At 41.8% G+C, this 16,856-nt stretch overlaps 1 protein-coding gene across 2 annotated transcripts; it reads left to right on the top strand.

The window, feature by feature from the left end:
* The first annotated feature begins 20 nt into the window (after positions 1-20).
* On the top strand, positions 21-13,316 carry TRMT2A (tRNA methyltransferase 2 homolog A). 2 transcript variants are annotated; one of them, XM_048514110.1, is made up of 12 exons: positions 21-327; positions 2,433-3,062; positions 3,845-3,953; positions 4,835-5,016; positions 5,904-6,018; positions 6,227-6,342; positions 7,533-7,641; positions 8,719-8,841; positions 9,707-9,782; positions 11,108-11,224; positions 12,325-12,421; positions 12,632-13,316. In XM_048514110.1, exons 2-12 carry the CDS (start codon positions 2,446-2,448, stop codon positions 12,912-12,914), a joined length of 1,944 nt encoding a protein of 647 aa, XP_048370067.1. In that variant the 5' UTR covers positions 21-327; positions 2,433-2,445; the 3' UTR covers positions 12,915-13,316. The 2 variants fall into 2 exon arrangements, with proteins under 2 accessions (XP_048370067.1, XP_048370066.1); XM_048514109.1 differs by having other exon boundaries at positions 21-453.
* The last annotated feature ends 3,540 nt before the right edge of the window (positions 13,317-16,856 follow it).

Raw genomic sequence — 16,856 nt, 5'->3', positions numbered from 1 at the left:
CGCCTCTGGCTCGTGGCGTTTCAATGCCGGCCGGGCCTTTCGCGCAGAGGCACGCGGAGGTTTGTCCTTCCGCCCGTCCTGCTGCGGCTTCTGTGGCGGCCGGTCGGGGCAAGGGGAGGGTAGGGAAGTCACTCCGGATTTAGCGGAAGCGTTTCGCAAAGGCCGCCTGGTGCGGAGTTGAAGCCGCCTGCTGGCCCGACTCTTGCTGCAGGGGCAGCCGTGTTCAGCCCTTGGCTGCAAAAAGTACAGAGTGGGAATCTGTGTGCGGTGAGGAGCTGCCCGATCGGCGCCGCTGGTTTCGCCCCTGCTCTGGGTCCTAATAAGAAGGTATCCTGTGGGTTTTGTACCTGGCGTTTTGCCTTGCACGAGCAGGGGCGACTTGCAACTCCCCAGCTGACCTCCCCAGCCTGACGAAGTGGGCTGCAGTCCCCTGGGGGTGCTTAGGGTGCATAAGTAAGTACTCACGGGGGGGTGGGGGGAGGAAGGGTTGGGAGCTGGTGACGGTTCATAGATCAGCATGCCTGATGTGCCCCTCTTTTCCACCCCCCGCCCCCCGGCCTTCTGCTCTGTTGAGCCAGTGCAAGCCCTGGAGTCAAATGGGGCTGGGGGAAGGAGGATGGGCTGTTATTTTTCCTCCTACCCCACCACCTCTTTAAATCTGAGAGCTGTGTTATGCCTGGCTTTGCCAAAGGCCACCAGTAGACCTCCCCCCTCTGATAGGCTTGGCCTTCCCCAAAGAGCCTGATTTTACACCTTGGGAAAGGAAGGGGGGGGGAAGGGGGAACCTGTTTATGTGTAGACTAAGATCAAGTGTAGTGTCATGTGCCATCAAGGACCTTCTGACTTATGATTCGCAACATCTTCTCATTAACAGCCTTGCTCAGGTCATGCAAACGAAATCCCAGTTTCTGCCCCCATGGCTTTTTTCATTGAGCCAGTCCATCTCATAGAGGGTCTTCTTCTTTTCCTGCTACCTTTAATGTTTCCTATCCTTATTGTCTTTTCTAGTGAGACTTTTCTGGTGGCAAACAGTAGCTTTTGTTTAGTCATTTTAGCCTCTAGCAGCGTAAATACCAGATAAAGCTTTTCTTGGGTCATACTTTTATCAGGCTGTGAAAGAGCAGAGGTGTGTTTGATGTTTCCTATGTCAAAATTTGAAGTACTATATTTTTTATAAATGTACAGGAAAAGGCTAGGATGAAAACCTGTATTTTTCGGTTTGGTTTTTATGTGTTCAGGGGGGTTGAGGGAATATTCAAACATTATTGATAGATAAAGTAATGTAGAAGTATAATTATTCATTAACAGTTCATAGAGGTCAACATAAATTATTCTATCATTTAAAATAGTTGTTGATTATATACATTGAGTATATGAATACATAAGAAGAAAATTATGTATATACTGGTAATATACAGGGGTGTCATTTTATACTTTTTCCCTCCTTCAAAAAATGTAGGTTTGGCACTGGCAGTCCCTGAAAGGTTATGGTGGAATAAAACGTTCAAACTGTTACTTAAATCCAACTGATTTTCCATGACACACCAGAAACAGTTACTCCTTTCCCAGACCATGTAAGGCATTGGGGGCTTAACTGTGCATAAGATTGCACTACAAGATGGCCACCTCGCTGGTAGAGACCATGCCATCAGATATGGATCTGTATAAACGTTAAAGATCAACTTTGACTTACTTTGTGCTTGTTTATAGGCATTCTGATGCATATAATAAATAGTAGCACATTCATTACAAGCCTCACAGTTCTAACATGAACCCATGTTAAAACATGATCAAATTTCATTGGGGAGATAAAAAGGGGGAAATTCTTACCATTTTATTAAGATGCTTTTCCAGGAAATGACATTAAAATATTAACACGTCAAAGCCCATGTTGTCTGATTGAAGCTGAAGGAAAATGGTCTTTTGTTTATAAACAGAAGTCCTGTTCTGAGAATAATAAAACTATTGCCTTTTCTCCTCCCCAGAAAAAGAGCTCTTTCTGCAGGTTCCACGAGGCACATGGTTGAGGCGGCTACATTTTTAATCAGTCTGCCCTCCTCACATCCCCCACCCCCGCCAATGCTACTTTCTTGCTGCCGTAAAGTTCGAAGGTTTTAATGTTTTTAAATGTTTAAAATGATCTTGATGTTTTTAAATGTATTTATACTGTATTTAAATGTATTTACACTGGTTACGTTTTATTACATTGTATTATTGTTGTGAGTCACCCTGAGCCTGTTAGGGAAAAGTGGCATACAAGACCAGTAGAGAATCAAATAATATTAGTGCAAATCTGACGGTGAAACCATCCAGCAGGAAAATTGCTAATTTTCTCCCTTTTTTTGTCAATCCCAGCAAAGGGAGACACTGATTTCATGGGCTGTTTCATCTTCAAAATACAGAGAACTGATTCTGTAAATGCTTTTTTCCAGGATAATTCAAGTTATGGAAGAATACAATAATGGCACCCCCCTAGCTGATGATCAGAGTACAGTTCCCCTTGTGAAAACAGAGGGCATGAATGAGAAAGAAATTAAGGAAGATGTGGAAGAAAGTACCAAAAAGAGTACATCAGATACTTCCAACATGTACAGGTATATTAAAGACGACCTGTTTACTTCAGAGATTTATAAAGTAGAAATTCAGAACCTTCCAAAATACATTGGTTTTAATGATGTGAAGAAATTTTTCGCCAAGTATGGCCTTAACCCTCACAAGATAAAACTGTTGGGGAAACAGCACACTTTTGGTTTTGTCACCTTTAAGAGCGAGGAAGAAAGAGACAAAGCCATGAAGGTTCTTCACGGAGTCCTGTGGAAGAACCAACACTTAAGTGTCAGACTTGCTAAGCCAAAGGCTGATCCCATCATGAAGAAGAGAAGAGGGGAGGAAGTGAAAGAACAGAAGGCAGCAAAGTACCCATCCTTGACCAAAGATAGCCGAGAGGAGCCGCTTAGTAAGCAGATAGCAGATGTGGTGACTCCTTTGTGGAATATGCCATATGAGGAACAGCTGGAAAAGAAGAAGCAAGATTGTGTGCAAGTGCTGCTGAAACTGACACAGTAAGACTACATTTTGTTGTTTTGCATTTACAAACTGATTTGCATTTACAAGCTTTTTGAGATGTTGGCAAGTGCTGACCCCAGACTGCTAAGCCAGAGAAGTCTGGTTAAAACTGCAATCCTAAGACTACTCAGGGCCTTAAGAAGTCCTGCTGAACTTGTTAGGGCTGACTTCTGAGCAAACATGATCAGTATCATGCTAAGTGAACTTACAAGTAGAACTAAAATCCCAGTTTCTGCCCCTTTAGCCAACTGGTCTATGGCACTGTTGCTAAAGTGTAATACAAGTGTGTTGGAATGTGCACTATGACACTGTTGCTAATATATAATACAACTGTGTTGGGATAAGTCAATCTGCTAGTTAAAGCAGGTTTATATATATGGAAGAGAGGCATCCTTTAAAAGTGATGTTATTATTCTTTGTTGTAAGCTGCCCTGAGCCCTGTTGGGGAAAGGCGGCTTAGAAGACCAATAGCAAATTAATAAATAATGAGCAATTGCAGCCAACAAGTGGTATAGAAGAAGAGTTTGGATTTATATCCTGCTTTTCTCTTCCGCTGAAGAATCTCAAGGTGGCCTTCCCTTCCCATCCCTGCAACAGATACTTTGTGAGGTAGGTGGGCTGACAGAGTTCTGAGAGAACTGTGACTATCCCAAGGTCATCCAGCAGGCTTCATGTGGAGGAGTGGGGAAAACAAACCCGGTTCTCCAGGTTAGAGTCCACCGCTCTTAACCACTGCACCACATGTGTAATATAAACATAAGGAACTTTTTTCTGCCAGGGAAATTGGAAGGAACAACAGAGCTCTGCTACCCTGGCTTTTCATGCAGAAGAAGAAGTACAGTGGCTTGTGTTGCTGTCTCGAAGGGGTGAAAGCATCGCCGTCACAGGTTGGGCATTAAAATTACTGTATGAATGGTGATATTACATTATAATAATACTTTGAAGAATGACACACCTAGGGGACTTACAATTACGCTGTCGCTAATCTGCAGCAACTGAAGCCTAGAATTATTGGATGGGCTTCTTTAATGTGGTGGCAGGGCCTGAGTGAGGGGAAATTGCGCCTGGGGCATGTGTGCACCCTCACCGTGCCCTGGAACTCCCCCGCACTGGCACACGCTCCCCTTGGCGCTATGCCACTGCGTAGCGGCGTGTGTTGCTGTAGGCGTGAATATTGCTTAATGTAGTTGATGAAGAACTTATCTGGGGCTTTATCTAGAGAATCACCATTATCATGGTAATCTTCATGATGGTCAGGGGAAAAGAGGGTGTGTACCTGTGCTGTCTGGATCAGAGGTGTACCATTCTAAATCCATTGAAGTCAATAGGATTAAAAGAGTATAAATCTGGTTAGACTTGCACTGCAGGACCATGTGTGTGAACTGGACATCCCTGGTTCAGATCTCAGTTTGACCAAGAATTTGAGAATTTGTTTTAAGCAAGATGTGTTCAACCTTTCATCAGCCACAAAGAGGTAGTCATTTTTATAAAGGGCAATTGGGTTAGGTTTACTAAAACTGGGATTATTTTTTAAAAAGAAAGAAAATTACACCATTTTTAATAACCCCTCTTTGCAAAATTTTAAAAACCTTCATCTCTTGCAATTGTTGATCTCTCATTACCCATTTAAGTTAGTACAAAGTAAGTTGACTGTAGCCTGACTTTGGTAATATAAAATATGGGAGGTTTTTGCAACAGATGTTTCAGAATGGAAGCAGCAAACTAAATTCTGAGAGGTACCCTAAACTTTCTCCTGTTTTACATTTAGACTGAATATCGCAACAAGTGTGAATATTTCATCGGCATAGGCCCCAACCAAGAAGACAAAAGCGTGGGCTTCCGCCTTAGCAAATACAAAGATGGGATGTGCACAGTCGCAGAGCCCTTTGAGACCATTCACATTCCTGCATTTGCCAAAAAGGTAGTGAAGGCCTTTCAGGATTACATCAGGTGAGGATGAATAGGAAATCTCATGTTGATGCTTGGCTGGCATTACTGTTAGACTGGGAGACTGCATACTCCTTCCCACAGCTCCTTTAACTATGATTAATGCAAACTGTGCCCTGACCTAGATAGCTCACGCTAACCCAGGGTTGACCTTGGCTAGTATTCGGATGAGAGACTGCCAGTCAAATCCAAGGTTGCTACACAAAGGCAGGCTGCTACCATTTCTGAATATAACTTGCCTTTAAAATCCTATAGAGACACCATGAGACAAATAAAATAATGCAAACTTTGGTACGCTCTTAATTTAAGGATTGAAACTCTGATTTTAATCAGATCGTAAATCCCTAATAAGGGGCTGCATAATGCATGAAAGTGGTGCTAATTCTATATGTTTCAGGCCAACCATTGCTCTTCCCTGCACCACTCTGCTTCAAAACTAATATCAGGAGAACTTGAGTACAGAAACTAACAAGTAACTTATCTCTCCATTCTCGCCCTTAAAATGAAAAAAATGGAAAGAAATCAAGCTTGGAACTTTTCTATTAGATACCAGATTTTTTTAGCAAGCAAACTGTACACTAGTGTACACTTGAATCTGACAGTATGTGGAATCCTTAATTATCTAATGAATGTGCAAAATAAAAATGTGTGGCGAAGTGATTTTAAGAAATCACAGTGGAAAGAGTAAAGATATTCACGTGCACATCATAATCTGAAAATTATGAAGTCTGTAAGCTTTTCTTGTCAAAATCTAAGAAGAGATGTTTCTTGATCATGCTCATAATCTGTCTGTTTATAATGTGGCATCTTAGCAGAAATGTGTGTGGCATTACACAACTGTGTGTGTGTATTAAATTCAGGTCTAGTAATGCAGGCTTTGAAATTTGCAGGTCTACACCTTACAGCATCTACAGCCCAGAAACTTATGATGGGCACTGGAAACAGCTAACAGTTCGCACCAGCCGGAAAGCTCACATCATGGCTATTGCTTACTTCAATCCTCAGGTACTGAGTAGGATTTTCATAGTAAGGGACAGTCTTCATTGCAGGGTTATAACATAGAATACAGTTTCCAAACTGTTCATGATTCAGTTCATCTGACTGGAGAGGTTTTAATGCGGTTGAAGCTACAATGTGAGACACTGCAACAGCTTCTAAGCTTGGAAGGTGGTCAACCGTTTTTTCTCCTGCTTTTTATTTCTGAAACATCTAGAAACTAAGTGAAGAAGAGCTGACTGAAGTACAAAGCTCTTTGGCAAAGTACTTCACAGAAGGCGTTGGCAAAGATAGTGGAGTCACTTCTCTGTATTTTGTGCTTCAAAGGCAGAGGTAAGCACTATATCTCACAGAGAATTTCAGGGCCCTTTCTTCTTGTGATGCACAGCAGCAATCCATCAAATGGTCAGAAAACTCTGCAATTATTCAAAACACTACACTGCCATGTATGAAGTGACCATGTTTAGGGCTGTTAGGAATGTGAAGTCTTGCTGGATCTGACCAAAGCTCCATAGGTTGCTAGATGTGAACATAAGCAAAGTCAGCCCCAGTTAAGCATCATCATAATAGAAACTGTTGCTGCTTCTGGCAGACTTATTTCTAAGAGCAGTAAGCTCAGGTAATGCTGGAAATATATGTGCCTTGCATATTTCCAATTCAAGCATAGCTAGGTGGATCAGTTCTCTGTTCTGCTTTGTTCTTGGCATTTCCTTGGGTAGCTTGACACATGACCAGCACAGCCTGGTCACAACTTGACTGTGAAAGGCTGTAGGACTGTCTGCTGAAAGAATAACCAGGGTATTGTTGAATGAAAACTGCCATGGTAACATCTGCTTTTTTCTTTTGCCCGTTGCCTGTACAACCAAGAGCTCACTTTTTTCATTAATAACAAATAGAAACATCTATATGCCCCTAGAGTAATAGCTAGAAATATTATGAGGTGGGGGAAACCAGATATTGCACGATTTGGTAAGGTGTGAAGTAAAGATAAATAATCTCATGTAAGCATAGTTCCAGCTTCCCAGCAATTTAGCATTTGTTGGGCAAGAACTGATGTTCCTACTTCCTGAGCAGGTAGAAGTTTGCCTTGTATCCTTAAGCAAAATGGCCAGAATGATTGTGGAGAAATATTCAGAAATAGTGCCAAGAAAGTCAAGTCCTTCCAGCTACAGCCTTGTGCTTGCTGTGTGGGAACAACATGCAGTTGCCTTGACTGGTATGAAATGCTTCTATCCCCAGCAAAAAGCTTGTATTGTTTCATGATTAGACAATTGAAGAACAGGCCAGAACATAGCTGTCCCTGTGGAAATAAATGCTACTGGAGCTTGCTTAACTCTGTTCTGTCCTGCACCCAGTAGATGCAGTGGAATCTAGAAATATGGAACAAATGGGAGGGAATGCATTCTGGAAAAGTAGTAGATTTTTTGTATATCTTTTCTGTTTTAGTTGGCTATCTGAGCTCTTTCATCGGAATGCTGTTAATAGGTTAGGGTGCATTAAATTCTAATTTTTCTGCCTTCCAGAACATCTAGTCATGAAGATTTGGTCTTAAAACACATTGCTGGTGATAAGTGCATATATGAAGATCTTCTCGGGCTCAAGTTCCAGATTTCTCCTCATGCCTTTTTCCAAGTAAATGATAATGTTTTGTAACATCATTTTCTAGCAGCTCAAATTAATGGCTGACTGTCAGTGTCCCGACAGCAAGGGGACGATACAAGCGGAGAAACAACTACACTGTTCTGCCCCCATGTCCCAAAAAAGAAACATGCAAAGAGCATTTGAAATATGAGGCAAGATTGTCTATAGCTACATACATTCTGAGCACCAGTTTAAGGAAGCATTTTTAACATGGTGCTCCCAAACAGCTGAAATAGCTGTGATACCATGCATAGTCTAACTTGTGTTGATAGAGGGACAGAAACATCCTATAGAGAGATGTGACGTGAGCCTCTCCTTTCATGCCACCTACCTCTCTTGCAGTGTGCTTGAAGTGACTGTCTTCCCATATATTGGCCACGAGTTTGTAGCAATGTATGTGGAGTTGGGGTACCCAGCGTCCTTTTAAGGAGATGATTCTCGCAGGCTTGCTGATGCTGCATTTTTTTAATGTGCTAGCACAGAGTCATTTGTTCAATAGCCAAGCAACTGCTGCTTCAGGTCATCATGACCCTGAACTGAAGCACTGATCTTTTGTAGAGTCTGTGTGGCTTCAGGCATTTTCCTTGCACCCAAGGATGATTCAGTTCGTAGTTGGTGAACGATATCGGTATGCAATATTTGGCAAGTGTACTCCTTAGACAACAGATCTGTCACATGGATGAGGAGACCTAAAGAATACTTTATCTTCAGTGGAAGATAATGTCTGAAGCCTGCTTGTGTGCAACATTTCCAGAAGTTAAGAACTAGATTTTTGCTCGCAAGAGGTTTTTTCCATCGACTTCTAATGCAGCCTTTGTACGTATTTCTTAGGGCCTGCTTACTTTTTCACACACCTGGAAATATTCATTGATGCATGATATTGCTTAAGTCTGTGTAGTTACATTTAAAAATTTTTAAATATATGTGTGTTGTATTTGTTTTGCAGTAGATTTGTCTTTATTCTCTTCTATAGTTCTGCACTATTGTAGTTTGAAAGGGCTTTTTATTTTTAAAAAATTGATGGGATGACTTGCTCGAATACTGACTATGCGTATTGGGAATGCTTAGGTGAATACGGCGGCTGCTGAGGTTCTCTATTCTGCTATTCAAGACTGGGCCCAACTCAGCCAGGATACTACAGTTCTTGACATCTGCTGTGGAACAGGATCAATTGGCATCTCCTTTGCCAAGGTGAGCCAAATGCAGGTGATGGCAGTTCAATAAACATACTGGATCACTCCAATATAGTCTTAAAAGGGGTTCAGACCTGACACTTGAATAGTTTTTCAGTTTCCTGACATGTAATGCTTGATAGGGTTGGTGCGAATTCGGAACTTCAAGAAATGGAGCCCTATTTCTGTTTTTTTTCAAGAGGCTGAGATTATAACGTTAGTGGGAAAGTCGTCTGGCTGTGTTGAGAAGATATTTTAGGGAAGGTGCTTTTTGTTTGGAAAAATTGTGAACCTCCAACTGTTAAAAGAATAGTGCTGACTCTAACTGAATCAAGATTATTGCCTGAAGTACATCTGTGAACTGGCCCTTATATTTTCTTTTTGTGCTTCTTGGGTCGAAATGTAACTAGCCCTTCTATCTGCTATGCTTCCCTGGGAAAGTCTCTCCTTTTCAATGATTTAGTGTAGAAAGACTCCTTTCCCCCCTCCTACGGTGATTCTTCAGTTTGTAGGGGGAAAAGGAGTCTTTCTTCACTAAATCATTTAAAAGGAGATGCTTTGGAACTGCATCATTGCATATAGTTCCAGTTTACAGCAAAGCAAAAAGACCTCTGTGAAACAGTCATTGGTTTGTGTTGTGTCTCCTGGAGTTACAGCATCCAAACAGTTTGCTGAGCAAAATGGCCTCTGTAGTTTGATGTTTTAAGGAGCTGCTGGGCAGCTGGCCGTGAAATTTAGTTGTTAGTTGCAGTCTTCACAGAGAGAAGCTGCAGGAAACGGGAGAGCTGAGGTTGGGGTCCAGGAAGATTGCTGGGATGATGTCCACATTAGCTGTACACTGACTACTAGCCGCTCAACTGAACATTATTGCTTTGGTTCTGCAGAAAGTGAAGAAGGTAATTGGGATTGAGCTTTGTGAAGAAGCTGTGGAGGATGCCAGGGCAAATGCTCAGCTTAACGGTTGGTGAAAGAAAACATTTGTCATGTTGATTTCAGTGTGTTAGTAATTGACTTCTGAAATAAGGATTCAATTTGTTATCTTAAAATAGGAATTTAATATTTACTTTTCCTTTAAGATCTGACTGTTCCCCTTTCTCTTGTATTTTAATTATTGATGTAATTTTTGGTCTAATTTTATGTGCTATATAGACTTGAATAAATGAATGAATCAAATATGGATTCCTTTCCATCTGCCATGAAAAATTGAAGTTTTTTCCCTAGGCTTTAATCCATTAAGGCTTGGGGCAGTAAACGTTTGATTCAATTGGCTACACATCTGTGCTGGCAAGCAGTTTCTTAAGAGAATGCGCTTCTTTTCACACAAAGGGGTATCTTTTTTTCTGTGGTGATGGCGCATACATACCTTGTTTAAGAACAAAATTTTCTCCAGAATATTTGCATGCATGTGAATATGTGTGTCTATGCGACCATCAGAATGAAGGCTGCCTTAGATGTTGTCTCCAGTAAACCTTCCTCATTAGAGTTTGGAAAGCACAATGACATGGTGCTCTAACATTTAACGGGATTGTAAGGTGGAATCTAGCACTAGTTAGAATTAGTAGGAGCCTTGCTGTTGAATGGCCTTTGTCTTGAAGACACATGATTAGTTGCTGCTGCTGGTCTGAGCTTGTAAACTGCCTGAGAACCCAGTTTAAATTCTGAGCTGCTTTGGGCAAGGATTAAATGAATTGTGACATAGAGTCTATAAACAAGTGTTTTCCCCAGTGCCTGAAGGCAGTTTCCTTAGTTAAACTGCACCTGTGATTGTAACTTTGTCATACTTTGGAAAACAATACTTTCTAAAATGGAGATGTTACAATTACACCCTGCCTTTCTTTGATGCAAGGTAGTGTTTATGTGGTTCCCAGGTAGCCTCCCATCGAAACTCTGATCAGAACAAGATCTGCTTCGCTTCAGTTAAGGCCACCGTTTGGTGCTCTTGCCTTATGCTTTAAGACTTGTGAATCTTCAAGAACCACGTCCGTGATTTTGATGAGGCTCTCGGTCCTCGCACCTTTGGAGGGTGAATCTTCAGTGAATCTGCAGATTGTCCTGCCAAGTATGTTGAATATAGGAAAGGCTGGTTTTTGTGGGGGCAATGAAGAGTTTACAGTTCCACGCAACAAACTATTTCAAATAAAGTCAACTCTGAACATCCCATCCAGCACGTACAATTAAAAACTGGGCTGATTGAATTTAGGTAGTACAGAGAAAAGTGTCTGCAACAAATGATTCATCCTCGGTTATGTTGACGGATTAATGGATATACTTTTTTTAAATTTCAGAACTGAGTAATGTTGAATTCCATAAAGGAAAGGCTGAAGATCTTGTTCCTCACCTGCTCAACTCATTAGAGCTGCAAGACTTTATTACAATCGTGGATCCACCACGAGCAGGGCTGCGTGAGTTTCACCTTCAAACTTCCCCCACCCCCTTGGTAGGATGGCTTGAAGTGAAGGTGTGTGACACAAAGAGCTGTTTGGGCAACAGTCAGTGGGGCGTTGCCATTTTCCATGCCTCCCTAGAATAGCTGGGGATCACTGTAAACATGGCTAATCATTGGCAAAGAAGCCAAAGTAAGCTGCTTCTTGCTCTGTGTCTCAGCCTTAATACTTTGTGTTATTCAATTCAATACCTTTATTGGCAAGAATAAAGAAGTTAATAAAAGTATGAATAAACAGATTAAAAGAAGAAAATAGATTAAGATAAATAAAAGCACGGCCATCAATAAAAGGGTAGTTAAACAATATAACTGGAGCGGGTCTGCTGTGCCAATGCCAAAAATTTTGCCACATCCACAGTCCTATGTGGATACTGATTGCACAGTGAAAAATAAATCTTTGCCTTATCAGAAAATAAGTGGAAATTCTGGATGTGAGGATCGATGAAGAGCCTTCTATTTTGTGTTATTAAAATGCTATCAAATCACAGCCAACTTATGGCAACCCCTCATGGGGTTTTAAGGCAAGAAATGGAGTTGGTTTGGCTGAACTGCCTCTGCATAGTGACCCTGGACTTCCTGGGCAGTGTCCTTTCCAAGTTCTAACTAGAGATCGGGCCAGCCTGAGCCATCCAGGTGAGGCCCCTTGCCGCTTTATGCTGTGGTGAAAAAGGTAATAGCATCATTTCATTTCGCCTGGATGACTTCAAAGGGTATAGTTGAACTTTTCTAGCCAAACACAAGAAGGCAGACAACCATAATTTTACATTTTAAGAGGAGGGTCTGTTACCTGAAAACACTAGCAGATGCCATTCCAAAACTGCCTGCCACCTGCTTGCATTGCCACCTTCCTCTGCATTGGTTAGTGTTGACCACATGTAGCTAATAGGGCAATCTGCATTTTGCTGCATTTTGCCTGTTGTTCTGTTGAGAAAGTTGGGTGGGCACAGAATGAGACGGTGTGCTCAAAGCAGAGCAACAGATTAGAACTGCTCCGTTTCAGGCACAGCTGTCATCATGAAGCAATCTAACTGCAGTTTTTGTTTGAATGCTGTTTTCTAGATTCCAAGGTGATTCTCGCAATCCGAAAAGCCAAACACTTAAAAAAGCTCATCTACGTGTCCTGCAATGCTCGAGGTGCCATGAACAACTTTGTGGAGTAAGTGCACAATGCGGCTCAGTTTCCGTCAGATTTCACTGGAGTTTTATCCTAGAAGTTAATAGGGGATTGTAGTGTCTCAAACAGTTAATCTTGACAATTTTCTGGGAGTCTTCTTGGCTAGCAGAAAGATGATGAGAAGCCAGGCCCAAGAATGAATACACTAATTGTAATAACAAGCACTAATACTCTGCTTTGTCTTCCCGGTAGCCTTTGTCGAGCTCCTACAAATCGTGTCAAGGGCAGCCCTTTCCGACCAGTCAGAGCAATGGCAGTGGACCTCTTCCCTCACACTATGCACTGGGAACTGATACTCTACTTTGAACGGATAGAACTTTCTAGCGATAAACCTTCTGAAGCGTCAGTAGATTCTGCTGAAATTCCAGCTATGAAACTGGAAGCAGGAACTTCCATAGAAGAGGACACTACCGACTCAACGGAAAAGAGCAGAGCAAAAGAAGCTTCCCATAATGATGGCAAAGAGGCTTGCTAGTTTGCGTGACTCCCTGTTTCCTTCTGTGCCAACCTTTCCTTTGCCATCTTATTTCAAAATGTTGCTTCTCTGGGGAAAATAAACAAGCAATTAATCCACGGAGCTTTGAAATGATGGCTATACTTTACTGTCAGTACTTAGTACCAGAGGCCACTTTTTCTAGGAGTGTGTTACATAATCTTCCTGAAAATCCTAGGAGCCTACCAGAGGATGAAGCCTGTAATAGCACATATCGATATTTGTATATACGGACTTATGGCTGGGCAGGGCAATTAACTTCTATGCCAAAGTGATTTTATTTTTGAATGTTTAAAATATGCCAAATCTAAATGACCATTGCAAAAGCTTGCACTGCACTGCAAGACTCTTGCAAAACATCTGGTGAATAAATAATACACATTACCGATAAGGCCTGTTGTTTCCTAGGTCTTGGCAGGATCCATTCAGATTTCCCCAATCTTGTTCTGAGCTCTGTAGGATAATTCTGAAAGTGTAGATGCAGACAAACAACACAAAATCCTATGAAGCGAGAAGCAGAACAGAGAAAATTAGTAAGCATATGCTTCAAAAGAACAGTAATCCTTATGTGAGGTATCATCCTAGAAATGGTGCATTGGTGATGGTAGAGTAACCATTTTACAGCTGGTCTTGCTGTCCTAATTAGCCACTAGTATGCACAGTTGGAAGCAAGCAGGTTCCATCAATCTCAGGAAATATCCTTACTGTCCTTCAGTCCATACCCCAAGTACCCTAAAATCTTTGGCACATGTTAGATGTGAGGAGAGCAGTCAAGGCCTTTCTGCACAAAACTGTGGACTTTAGAAGATCCCAATTTCTCTTCATTTTGATAAGTTCTCTGAATATAGGCAGACAAATGTCAAGAGCATGTATCCATTCAAACTGAAAGGTGTGCACTAAAGGCATATAAGGTGCCGAAGCTGCAAGTTTCGGCTGGTATCACTGCCCATTCCATTAGGAGCACCCCCCCCCACACACACACATAATTCTGCTCTGACTAATCATACATCCATAGAGAATATCTGCAGGGCCACCAACTAGTCCAGCATCTCTACATTTGTGAAACACTATAAATTGGACTATATGTGAAACACATGTAAATTGGACATTTACTGTTCATTGGACGCAGCTTTCGGCAGAAGAGTATTGCAGCACATGTTGGAACAATAGTTCATGACCCACCCATTTCTACTGGCACAAGGAGGTCCCACTGGCAAGATGTCCTCCTGTCTCAGTGGAGAACGGTCCATTGGATACCCTTCTCCAACTGAAGCAGGAAGACATCTTGACCCTCCCAGGTAATCTCCTATTGTTCCATACACACGACTCTTACTTCTTGCCTACATTTCTGTTCTTGTTTGTTCCTAGAATTACTTTTGTCTTCTTGGAGCTGATGTTCAGACTCCTGTTCCTGTAACATATTATATAAAGTTTAGTAGTGCGATGTTTAGAGAGATTTCAATCACTGCATTGGAAGTCATCGAGCTGAGGTGGATGACTCCCACCAAGGACCAGGAAGTTCAAGGAAAATTCTTCCTACCTCCCTATTGGAAGAGTTGAGAACCACCCAATTGCAAGATGTCTTCCTGTCATCAGTGGAGAAGGACTCTTCACAGCGAGTGTCCAATGGACTGTTTCCCTCCTCAGGACTCCTGAGATTCACCAATCACCTGCTTGGAGCAGCCTGTCACTCAAGATTCTCTTTTGCTGAGGGGAAATTGAGTCTTGACAGCCAGGCACTATCTGCACCTCACATCCATACAGTGTAGTCAGTTACAACTGACAATTCTCACTTCCCATGAATATCAGACACCAAAGCATCCTATTATATAAAAGGCTAGCTGTAGTGGTGACAACTTACTTCCAGCCAATCGTCATGCACACATGGCTTGGCAGGGCTTACATAGAACAAACAGGTTAAAAAATAAAAGCAGAGTGTGGCACTCTCATGTGCTCACTCTTCTCCCCCACTCTTGAATAATTATGGTCACTATACATCTGCAGCTGTATGAGGAGCAGGTGCAGGGTTCAGCAGGTGTGACTACACTATTAACTGATGTGTGGCAATACAGGCACCTGGGTACAGGAAGAGGAGGGGAGAGCTGGTGACATGAGGCCAAGGACATGGCAGGAAAGGCAGCAGGGGTCCCTTCCCTCAGTGGCCACTATTAACCCTTGTGCAGGAGTCCAGGAAGAAGATGACAAACAAGCTGGTGACATTGTGGGGCCAAAAAGGGAGCAAAGGCAGGAGTGGTTGGCTCTTTGGTGGGCACCACTAACCCACCAACAGTTTTCTAGAGCCCGCTATATTTGTTCATACATTGGGCTTTACTGCGAGTTTACTTTACACATCTAGTACTGATAAATGTTCCATGTAAGCGTAGAATGACAATTTTAGTGTTTGTCCCTTTAAAAAAAAGACCTGTAGCACCAGTCAAGAAACATTGATGTAATAATCAAACTTTATTGCTCAAAACTAATGTTCTTTTTTTCCAAACACCACATGTACCCAAAAGACCTAGAACAGGCTTAATGAGAGACTTCGTAGTTGTACCAACTGAGCACTGGCATCAAGCAATTGCACTCAACATACAATTTGTACAGTAACCAGTAACATTGAGTTGGTCACATTCCTTAAAAAAAAAATTACAATACTGCAGTTGATCACGAAGTTGTTCCAAATGACACAGGACTAATTCGGAACAGTTCCCATACAAGCTTTAGGTAGCTATTAATTCCTGGGATTCTTACCAAAAACCAAGAATTAGACTAGTATCAGGTGTAATCATATCAGGAAAGAAAGGCTTTGCATGTGTGATCACTGGAGGCAAGAGTTAGAATGCAAGAGTTAGAATGGAGCAGGACTATGAATATTTGAAGGCTCATTTTCAGTAGCTGAGAACCTGACAAGTCTAAATTCAATGTTCAGATGAGCTACCGCGTATTTAAGTAGATAGCATACGAGTTGCCTGCTCTAATAACGTTCAGTCTTTAAACATTCAGAGAAGTACCAATTTTACCCATCAAATCAACGTCACTCCTGTCAAGAATGCAAGTCAAAGCAAAAACTCATTCCCATCCATAAGAAACAGTGATCTTACAAGAGGGAAGAGAGAGCAGGACTGAAAGTAGTTTCCTTTAGGTATTAAAGATTAACTAGAAAAAACCACACATGTTATAGGAGATACATACTTTTTCAGATATGTCTTGAATCACGCTGCATAAGTATTCATGCAGAAGCGGAAGTTAATGCGACCATCTACCCTCTATCGTAGCAGCTTGTGCTTATGTGCAAATGCAAGACAGTTACACTTCAAACAATAGTAAACATCAGAGTACAGGAATACTTTCACAGTGACAACAGCAGTTACATTGTTTGTTCCAGGAGTTATTGCGCTTTTATCTGAACATCTTGCCCAAAGAGGCTGCAGCACATCAAGTAAATACCCTTGGTTGTAAAAGAATGCATAATCGGTACTAGCCTTTGGTTCACAATGACATGTCTGATGTTTTAAGGGCAGCGGTCAACACCTTTGTAGGAGTTAGATGTGGGCAGACGGAGGTAAGACTAAAGCAAGATGGTCAGTGTGGCAACACTCTTAAAAAACAGCATTTCTAGAATGAGGCCTCCATGGGAAATGCGCAAATAATCTGCAAAACATTCCAAAAATTCACAAGGGATGGTTTGTGAAAGCACTGTCTAAAAGGTTTTTTCCCCAAGCCAGACACGATGCAAATGCATAAAAAGCTACTAAATAAAAGCCGAATGGGTTTTTCGTACTGCATCAGCACCGCATGTTTCAGAAAAGCAATTAACAGAGGCCATTTGCATCGTCAATGATCTGCCACTGCATTGCAGAAGAGAGATGCCAAATAAAGATGGTATAAAAGGAACACACTTCTTCGCAGGATAATGACAGTATA

The sequence above is a fragment of the Sphaerodactylus townsendi genome, linkage group LG13 (assembly GCF_021028975.2).
Source record: "Sphaerodactylus townsendi isolate TG3544 linkage group LG13, MPM_Stown_v2.3, whole genome shotgun sequence".
Taxonomy (NCBI): domain Eukaryota; kingdom Metazoa; phylum Chordata; class Lepidosauria; order Squamata; family Sphaerodactylidae; genus Sphaerodactylus; species Sphaerodactylus townsendi.
The sequence above is the reverse complement of the archived record's forward strand: the minus strand, read 5'-3'. Positions and strand labels throughout refer to the sequence as shown.

Bases quoted from the DNA above. Each gene is read 5' to 3' on its own strand.
- TRMT2A (XM_048514110.1), top strand. From the start codon at position 2,446: ATGGAAGAATACAATAATGGCACCCCCCTAGCTGATGATCAGAGTACA. The intron at 5,017-5,903 runs GTGAGGATGAAT...TGAAATTTGCAG, and splicing joins GCCTTTCAGGATTACATCAG to GTCTACACCTTACAGCATCT. The intron at 6,019-6,226 runs GTACTGAGTAGG...TGAAACATCTAG, and splicing joins TTGCTTACTTCAATCCTCAG to AAACTAAGTGAAGAAGAGCT.